Genomic DNA, 10,469 nt, shown 5'->3' with positions numbered 1-10,469 from the left:
ATATATATATATATCTTAAATATTTAATTTAATGTCATTTATAAAGTTTTTTATTTGTCTAGTATAATTTTTAAATCTAATATAATTTTATGATTGCAATTGTGCTTCCAAATAGAACATATGTAATTAATTGTGACATCTAAACAAGACATGAGTAATTACAGTGTAATTACACTGTGACAATCAAATAAGTCAGTATAATTACTAGACAGTGTAATTACTAGGCTTGTAATTACTACCCTAGTAATTACACCAATTCCAATTACTAGGTGACTTTCCAAACAGGCCCTAAAAGAACTTTTTTTTTAATATGTATTTGACAAGCCAAGTAAATAATGTGTTTAAGTTCTCTTTCTTGGGAAAATGGCACCAATGAAATACTTGGCAGTAGTATGCCATTGCTTATGCCACCTTCCTCTCCCTTGACACTTGTCAAAGAGAAGACAGTTCTTCTAGCCTATAAATTAGCATCTCCCCAATTGATAATAATCATCACAAAAATACTACAATACTTTCTTGCTCCCTCTTCTCACCCTCGTTCTGTCTCTCTCTCTTTTAGCTTCTTTAGTTAATTAAATTTTTGGCTTTGTTACTTTATTCCCCTAATAACTTGGTGATGTTAATTAATTTATTAATTTTTGTATCCTCTATTTAAATAGGAAAGACTTATTTAACCATGGGGAAATAATTTACATCGTTGAAATAGTTTTTTAGGACAGTGCCCAGCACGACTCAAGTATTACTTGCCTGCACTATTATTTATACTAATATACATGGCCACGCATTGCGCGGATGATTTAAAATGTAATAATTTTATAATTAAAAATAACTAACAAAATATATTATGCACTTAGTAATATATTTAATTTATTATTATTATTATTATAATAATATAATACAAATAATTAACTTATTTATTTGAGCATACTAAATTAATATTATTAGTGCCCAATTTAATTTAGCTAAAATTACATGGTTAAGCAAATTTATACTACTTAATTAGTCATTATAGCTATAATTTGCTATGATTATCACTCACGACTAACATTAATCATTAATTACGTGAGCTGACTTCGAGTTTGTATAATTAGTCACATTTGTATTATTCGCCACATTTGTATAATTCACAACTAACAATTCTTCGTTTGATTTGTATATGTATATGATGATTTGTTTTTGTATATGACGATGATTTCCTTTGGTTTTTCATTTTTATCACTATATACATTCAATACTTTTTGTATAACTTGTTCAAGTCTGTATAAACGTGTAGTTTTCAAACTTTTATAATATAATTTTTATAATGTAATTTGTATAATATAATTTGTATAACGGTTTAAAGTTCATATATTTATGTTTGTATCAATTCATTATTTCGAGTTTTATCATATTTGTATAATTCCAGACTTTGTATTACTTAATTATACAAAAACACGTGAATTATATAAACTTACCTACGAATTTACATGTTATTTCCCTCTCTCGCTCTCCTCTCTCCTCCCTCTACCAATATCGTTCGCCTCTCTCCTCTCTCTCCCAATCTTGCTCGCCGGATATACAAATACATATGTATATCAGTCACATATACACAATTATCTAAACGATATACATATACAATTCACCTCTCTCCCACTCTCTGCCCTCTCTCGCTTGCCTCTGTTCTCTCTCCCAATCTCTCTCGCCACTATCCTCCCTATAACATGTAGCTACTAATCGTAATTAGCAAACTATAGTTATGGAGCGTAATTAAACTATTTTTGAGTGGCTATATGCAAAAGTTTCCCTTTAATTTATTGTATTAATATATATATATATACACACACTACGCTTTTAGTTTTATAATATATTAAGTTGCCATTCTTTAAGGATACTATTAATTTTATAATTATGTTATCTTGATCAAACATCAAATACTTCAAATAATTTTACTTGTTTGTACTTTATTCTTTTTATGTCGTTTGAATAATAAAATTATGTTAATAATTTATTAATTACAATATTCCATATGAAATATTTGATATCATAAGATTAAATAAATTGTTGATACATTTTATATATATTTTATTCAAAATTAAAAGATTCAAAATATTATTTATTGTATAAATTTTGTGTAAAAATATGAAATACAATCACTATATTAGATTTACTCAATGTATGTACTGGAGATATTAAATTTTAATTTTAATTGTATTAAAAAATATATGGATGTGAATGAGAGACTGTTGATTTAAACTTTATCTCCTAAAGCATATTATGTGTAATTATAGTTATCCTGAAATTCAAATTAAAAAAAGGTTTAAATTGAAAATTAGAAATTGCATCATATATTTTAAAATCATAATTTTAATTTTAATTTATGGTGGAAGTAATGAGTTGCTCTAGGCCTGTTTTTTGTCTCAAAATTCAGCTAAAATAGAATTGGTTAATTTTGCAATTTAGGAAAATGTCCAATTCGATTGCAAACTTAGCTAAATTGAGTCGAATAAGATGAATTAATATAAATTAATTAATAAGCTTCTTAATATTAATTAAATATATATATATATATATATATATTATTTTAAGATTCCAAAGGTGACAAAATTACATAAAAATAACTTAAATATATTTTGAATTTCATAAAACAAATTAATTTAAATCGTTTGAAAAATAAAAAAAACTCGATAATTAATCTATAATGTGGATGGTCAAAGAAATATTTGGAGCACAATTTAATTATATGTTTATATAAATGTTTTACTAGAAAAATTTTTAAAAATGAAAAAACCGAGGTTTATTAATTTGGTTTAATTTAAAAATTTAAAAATTCAACACAAATGACTTGGTTTGTATTTGAAAAACCTAAATCAATCCAAAAAAATTCGAGGTTGAAAACCCCAAAATGTTTGAGTGTTATTAATTTGATTTGACTTATAAATTTAAAATTTTAACACAAATAATTTGATTTGATATTTGAAAAACTGAAACCAGCTCGATTATGTACACCGCTGCTTTAATTATACTTGAAATAATGATCTTGATTGGGTTATATGTCTATTACCTTGAGAAAATAATCCAGACCCAAAGGAAGGCCGGACCACGCCACGGCCCGAAGGTGAGCCAAGCCGCCTCAAAACATCACTTTAAGCATAACTAATTTGGCATATTAGCATATCCCTTCCTTCAATTTTATTTTATTAATAAAAAAACAGAAAAACAAAACATCAATCAATAATATATTTTTTTATAATTATTTTCTAAAAAAACAACATAATTCATCACTATTCACGCCTAGTTTTTTTTATTTTTTTATAATTATTTTCTAAAAAAACAACATAATTCATCACTATTCACGCCTAATTTTTTTTTTTATCAAAGAAAATCCTTTTCCCCTTTGACTTAAACCAATAATTCAGTTTTTAATAATTATTTTTATTATAAGTGATGCCTCACTATTCTCCTCTTAACCTTTTCTTTTCTTCCGTTTTTAATTTTTCTTTCTTCGCCCGGAATGTTTTTTTCTTTCTTTAAACTTACGTAAAAGTTTTAACAACTTCGATATTTCAATTTATTTGTCTTATTTTCGAATAATTAATAAATATTTTTTTAAGATCATAGTATTTTAAACGATTAATTACTATAATTTGTAGTATTTTCATGTAGTCTTTTAATACAAAAAAAATATTTTAAAAAAAGGTTTTATATTCAAATTTACATCGAACATTAGTTAGTTTGATTCTCGTATTCTATTGAGATTGTTTGGTAGAATATTACTGTCTGAAAATGTTTAGACCGTATCGCAAATACAAGAGCTCGTGCCCTCCGCGTGACAAAACGAGCTAAGCAAATTAGGTAAGTTATTAAGTAGAAAATCAAACATCAAATTAATCTTATACACAATTAACTTATCTTCTAATAAAAAAATTTAATACTTATATAAGAGTAAAATTTATCCGTACCTGATATATACACCAACCTAATACATACATGATACATGCCATATAACTCACGTCTAAATCAACTACCAAATGACATTTATATTATATTGGTGCACAAGTCATGCATCTTTAGATTCTCACGTGCAAGCTCACATGAAATACCTAACACATCTCACTTTCCCCATTTTTTTTTTTTCAATTTCTATAATATTCTTGATTTTCTTTGAATATCAACAAGTGTAGGCCTCCGGTATTTCAGCCCAACAATCCAATAAAGACCCCTCCTTCACTCCTCCATTGTTTTCTCCACTACACACCTTTCTGCTCTCTCTTCTCTTCTATACCGCTTAAGGTAGTTCTTCTCTCTGTTTTCTCTAAATTGCTGAAGTTTTTGTTGTGTAGATCTGATTGATTTACTAATTTTTTGTTGTTTTTGTGTGAAGAATTTTTAAGATCTGAGATATGGGTAGTTCAGGAGATGCATGGAAATTGAAGGACCATCCTAAGCTTCCTAAAGGAAAGACTGTTGCTGTTATTGTTTTGGATGGTTGGGGTGAGGCTAAACCTAATGAGTATAACGCTATCTCTGTTGCTGAAACTCCTGTTATGGACTCCCTCAAGCAGGTCTATTGGATTGGATTGGATTTCCTTCTTTTTTGTTAAAGATTCTTGCTTTATGGATTTATGACTTGTTTATTTATCTGGGTCTTTGTTAAAATTAATTATAGGGTGCTCCTGAACATTGGAGATTGATTAAGGCACATGGAAATGCTGTGGGGCTTCCCACAGAGGATGATATGGGTAACAGTGAAGTTGGTCACAATGCTCTTGGTGCTGGAAGAATCTTTGCTCAAGGGTATGAGCTCTTTTCTTATAATCTTTTGTTTGCCTTTTGAAAAAAAAATCATCTTTTACTGGACTTTTATTGAGAGATCTTGTAGGGTGTTGAATTTGAAATGTTATTTTTGGATTCTTATCTGTTAAGTTTGTTGGAAAATGGGTTGCTTAATGTTTTAGTGTAGTATAATAAATGCAACCAAGTTATTACTATGTCCATACTTCCTATCAATATATTAGTAAACAAATAGATCCTTAATTGTTTTCACTCCTTTATTGGCTCCACTGTTGCTGTACCTTTGTACTACTCCCACATCAGAGTGCAAATAGAATTTTTTTTGGACTTCCTAGTTCTAGCACCAATCGTGCTCGACTACCTCTTTTTTTATTTGCCTGATTCCAGATGATTTTATGCGATCTCTGGGTTAGGGAAGCTATTTTAACACGGGTTTGTATTTTGTTGTCCAAAAGTGTAGATAGTTGCTTATTATTGTCTCTAATGTGTTTCCTTGCAGTGCAAAGCTTGTTGACCTAGCCCTTGCCTCTGGGAAAATCTATGATGGAGAAGGTTTCAAATACGTTCAAGAATGTTTTGAGAAAGGAACTCTGCACCTTATTGGTCTCGTGAGTGATGGGGGTGTCCACTCCAGGCTTGACCAATTGCTGGTACGCCTGCCAGTTTTTAAACAAATAGTGTCATGATTGATTACGTATTGCAGATACCTAATGTTGTCACTCATTTCGAAAATCAATAAAAAGTTCTGTTTTCCCTTGAATTTAATTAATCAAATTTTCTAATGCCAAAAGATATGCTACATGTAATCTTGCTTTTGGTTGCAGTTGTTGCTGAAAGGTGCTGCTGAGCGTGGTGCCAAAAGAATTCGTGTCCATGCCCTCACCGATGGACGTGATGTTCTGGATGGTTCTAGTGTGGGCTTCATGGAGACCCTCGAGAATGATCTAGCAAAATTACGTGAGCAAGGTGTTGATGCCCGGGTTGCATCTGGTGGAGGTCGCATGTATGTTACCATGGATCGTTATGAGGTAAATTTGTGGCTTTTAGATGTGCACCATGTTAGATTTTCTTTTCAATAATGTTGGCTCCTGCACCTAATACTGTTTGAAACTTCTAATGCCCCACATAAAGCATAGAGCAGCCTTCATTTCATTAATCCATTGACTTGTTTGGTTAAAATTAGCTTGATAGAATTTTGTCCAGTTATATTTTCTTTGACTTGACTGAGTATGTCTTTGATGTGGAATAAGATAATCAGAATAAGTTTTTGTTGATGCTGTCTGCTGTCATAATTTGTTTGCTCAAGAAGTAATTCTACTCATCACACTCCAATCATAGCTTTGTTGTTTGTTGTTTGTTGTTGTACCCCTTCTACTCTTTCCAAAATCAACATTTCATGTCTGTTACCAGCTGTTGTCTCCTAAAGAAAATTGGGGCTAACTCAGTTTCAAAAGCTAGCTCATGAAGTGAGGTAAAATCCAACTATAGAGACTACAACCCATTGCCGCACCTGATGTGGGACATTTAAACACGCGGTACGCCTTGGACTAAACAACATGAAGCTCTCTTAGTTTAGATAGTGGTGTATAGGAACGTCCTAAAATAGGATATAATCAGAGCCAACATCATAGGATCCTCTAATATACTAACAATCTTCCTAACTGATCTAAGTGATATATACAGTATCATCCTCAATTACACTTTTTTACTTAATAATATTCTTGACAGACACCGTAAACACATAGTTGCTTATCAAAATGGAAAAAAGTAGAGTTCCAAGATGCAAATACTTTTGGGGCACCACCATACTACATACTACCTCAACATAGATGTGTTCTGTTGTTTTTGAAATAAACAGTTCTTCTGATTCTTTCGGAGTTTTTTTTTCTTCGGTTACTTCTTTCTACTTTGAGCAGATCAATATGATCAAGTTGACCTGATGCTTCAGGCTTGTAGTATCTTGTATTATTCTTCCCTCACAACTGTTGTTAATTAGTTATACCAATTTCTTTGCTTTAAAACAAACTATATGGGATTTCATTCTTCATGTCCTATGGTTAATTGTGAGTCATTCCTTTAATGCAGAATGACTGGGATGTCGTAAAAAGAGGTTGGGATGCACAAGTTCTTGGTGAGGCTCCACACCACTTCAAGGATCCCGTTGAGGCAATTAAGAAGTTGAGGCAGGAACCCAATGCCAGTGATCAGTACTTGGCCCCTTTTGTGATTGTTGATGATAATGGAAAGCCTGTTGGGCCTATTTTGGATGGTGATGCTGTTGTGACTTTCAACTTCAGAGCAGATCGTATGGTCATGCTTGCAAAGGCCCTTGAATACGAAGATTTTGACAAATTTGATCGTGTACGAATCCCTAAAATCCATTATGCTGGTATGCTCCAATATGATGGTGAATTGAAGCTTCCAAACAAATACCTTGTTTCTCCTCCAGAGATTGACCGGACATCTGGGGAGTATCTAGTGCGCAATGGTGTTAGGACTTTTGCTTGCAGGTGAGTTGATGTGATATCTCTTCTGGTGCCTTTGTTTGGTATACCTTGCTGAAGAAATTGCTTATTGCTCAAAATGTCTGATTTTATTGTAGAGGCTTCTGCTATATTTATTAACATTGTAAAGTCTGGAAGTCAACCAGCCTCTAGTATTAAAAAAATTAATCAAAATAGTGAATTAAGAGGTTATCGGAAGATAAATATGCCATTCTAAATAATAAAATATACTGCAAGAAGAAACCTCTAATATATAAGAGTTTGAACTTTCTTTGAACGAGTATTAACAACTTTGATACTTGTTTCCACAGTGAGACTGTTAAATTTGGTCACGTCACCTTCTTTTGGAATGGAAACCGTTCTGGGTATTTTGACGAGAAATTGGAAGAGTATGTGGAAATTCCAAGTGACAGTGGGATTACATTTAATGTTAAGCCAAAAATGAAGGCACTGGAGATTGCTGAAAGGACTAGGGATGCTATCCTTAGCCACAAATTTGACCAGGTAATATATGATGTTGCTTTGTGAGTGTTTATGTTTTCAGAAGACTTTTTAAATAGCAAGCTTACCCTGGTTTCTGAATTATTTTATTAGGTACGGGTGAACTTACCTAATAGTGATATGGTGGGGCATACTGGTGACATTAAAGCAACAATTGAAGCTTGCAAGGCTGCTGATGACGGCGTCAAGGTAATAGTGCTTCCTTGGATCAATTAAGTTTTAGAGGCTGTGCCACTTATTTTTGGTTGAGCTGCAAGATTTGGATGAAATGATTTCCATGATGCTTTTCTTTTTTATCAATATGCTTTTCTATTTTACCAAGATACTTCATGCCTTGATCACTGGAGCATAGAACCAATATGGGTTTGAAGTTCTTGAACTTGAGGCTGAAGCATGCATTTCTGGTCATGTGCAGTAATTTTTTTGGGTCAAATTCTACTGAAACTCTAAGTTGCATTCACTACATCTCTTAAGATTCAATCCTTCACATAATTTCTGAAGGTACTTCAGATATCTGTGTAGTGAGTGATAGTTTTCAGGCTAAGTGATGACATCTTCGTGCCAACATATTTTATCAAGATGGCTGTCATTGATGTCACTAATGGTTGTGACTCATCTTTCTTGCAGATGATCCTTGAAGCTATTGAACAAGTGGGTGGAATATTTCTAGTTACTGCTGACCATGGAAATGCTGAGGATATGGTCAAGAGAAACAAGAAGGGCGAGCCATTACTTGACAAGAATGGAAACATTCAGATTCTCACTTCTCACACTCTTGAACCTGTAAGTAATTCATTCAATTTTAGCAATGCAGACCTAAAATTTATATTACTAGTTCGTTGCCACCATTCTTAGATGTAGAAAACTAGAAAATCATGCATTATTCAGTTCTTCCAGCAGTTTTTTAAGAACACCTATTTAGTTTATCCTGAGTGGGTACATCAGTTCTAGGTACTTCAGAAACCTATAGGGAGAAAAGAGATGTCAGAATCAGTACAGGGATGGAAAGGAGAAGGGTACTTGTGGTTGGGAAATTTGAGGATTATGTTCATTCATGAGAACTTCAACTACTAATCTGAGAACATTTGAACACTATACCAGCTGTTATTTGGTGGAGTGTTTGGTTAGAAAAGGTATCATCAAATTTTTGAAGGAAAAAAGGAAGACATACTTAGCCTTAAACATAGGTCTTTTCTTTTGATATCTTTTTGGTGCAAGTCAGTCTTTTGTAAGTGATGTAGATGCTTTGTTGGACATGCTTAGTCTCTTGCTCAACTTGTAAACATATGAGCATGTTCTTAGAGCTTTTATCCATCAGTTATACTTTTAACATAATCAAAAGTACTAGCCTGACTTTGTTTGGAGAGTTGATGGTTATGAATGCTATCCTATTGCTGGTTTGGTTCGTCGAATGATTTCTGAATCGATAATTCTCGTTTTTCTTCTATAGGTTCCTATTGCAATTGGTGGTCCTGGACTCTTACCTGGTGTGAGATTCCGCACAGATCTCCCCACCGGTGGGCTTGCAAATGTGGCTGCAACCTTTATGAATCTGCACGGATTTGAGGCACCTAGCGATTACGAGCCAACCTTGATCGAGGTTGTTGACAACTAGATATCTCATAGACCTTAGGGTTGAAGTTTTGGCGCAAGGGGAAAGCGATAATGACCGCATTCTACACTTTCTGTTTATCTGAATAAGACATTTTTGAGCTTATATTAACAGAAGTTGACATTCTACCACATGGCCTTGTGATGCTATGATGGAAGAGTGCGATATACTGTTCATGTTAAACCCTGTAATCTTTTAAGGCATAACTTCGAGTTTTTGTTTGGAGAACAAGAATTCGTAATCTTTCACTATATGTGGCAGAAATACGTAAGCTGTTTGATGCTCTATATTCTTTTTTTTTTTTCTTAAAGCTTGATCTGAAAAAGAAGAGGAAGGATGTGGGGAGAAAAGGAAATTTATATTACAGAATTCATAGGTTAGAGAGCTAAAAACTATATAGCCCCTTGTTCAAGATTTTCAGTGGAATGGTAGCTCCAGCTTCCAAGGAATAGTTAGAAGTCTGAATGAAAAGAGGAACATGAATATCGTGCTAGGAGAGTTAAGCCTCATTTGTTTGTTTTCATTAAAGATTAAGACCTATAAATTTGAATATAAGGTTTGCATTAAGAGCTAGGCGTTTAGATTTGAATACAGATTTGAATATTAATATGTGGTCTCCAAATCTTAACACTGTATGATTATTGTTTGTTTTCAATAATTGAATGTGCATATGAAATCAAACATTATATTAATATCATGTTATAAAAAATTCATTTCAACAAAAAATAGTACTTTTTGATCAAAAAAATATCATAATCATCAAGCATAACATATAAAAAATCACGAATAAAAAATATTTTATAAGCACAATATAATAACAAAAGTTCAATAAGTATGATAGATACCAGTCGAAAAATAATAAGTAAGGTATCACATTATCAACGCCTAACATATATTTTGGCTAATTAGAAAAAACTAAAGAAATCTTATTTTTTTCCAATAACCTTAATCCAATTCTCTAACTTGTGAACCTCTAACGTCAATATTTCTTTTTTTTAGCGGACACTTTCACAAAATATACTAACACATGTATTGTATAATGACTCTTCCCATCCAAGTCTATCTAATTTTTTCATTTATTC

The 10,469-nt window shown here is 32.1% G+C and overlaps 1 protein-coding gene across 1 annotated transcript; it reads left to right on the top strand.

Moving 5' to 3' along the window:
* Positions 1–4,111: 4,111 nt before the first annotated feature.
* Positions 4,112–9,674, top strand: LOC125875773 (2,3-bisphosphoglycerate-independent phosphoglycerate mutase). Its single transcript, XM_049556805.1, has 10 exons — positions 4,112–4,269; positions 4,361–4,541; positions 4,646–4,773; positions 5,270–5,420; positions 5,595–5,798; positions 6,856–7,280; positions 7,586–7,778; positions 7,869–7,964; positions 8,403–8,558; positions 9,226–9,674. The coding sequence occupies exons 2-10, from the start codon at positions 4,380–4,382 to the stop codon at positions 9,388–9,390; spliced, it is 1,680 nt and encodes a 559-aa protein (XP_049412762.1). The 5' UTR covers positions 4,112–4,269; positions 4,361–4,379; the 3' UTR covers positions 9,391–9,674.
* The last annotated feature ends 795 nt before the right edge of the window (positions 9,675–10,469 follow it).

The sequence above is a fragment of the Solanum stenotomum genome, chromosome 9 (assembly GCF_019186545.1).
Source record: "Solanum stenotomum isolate F172 chromosome 9, ASM1918654v1, whole genome shotgun sequence".
Lineage (NCBI taxonomy): Eukaryota > Viridiplantae > Streptophyta > Magnoliopsida > Solanales > Solanaceae > Solanum > Solanum stenotomum.
Note: the sequence above shows the minus strand (reverse complement) of the source record. Positions and strands in the feature narration are given on the sequence as shown.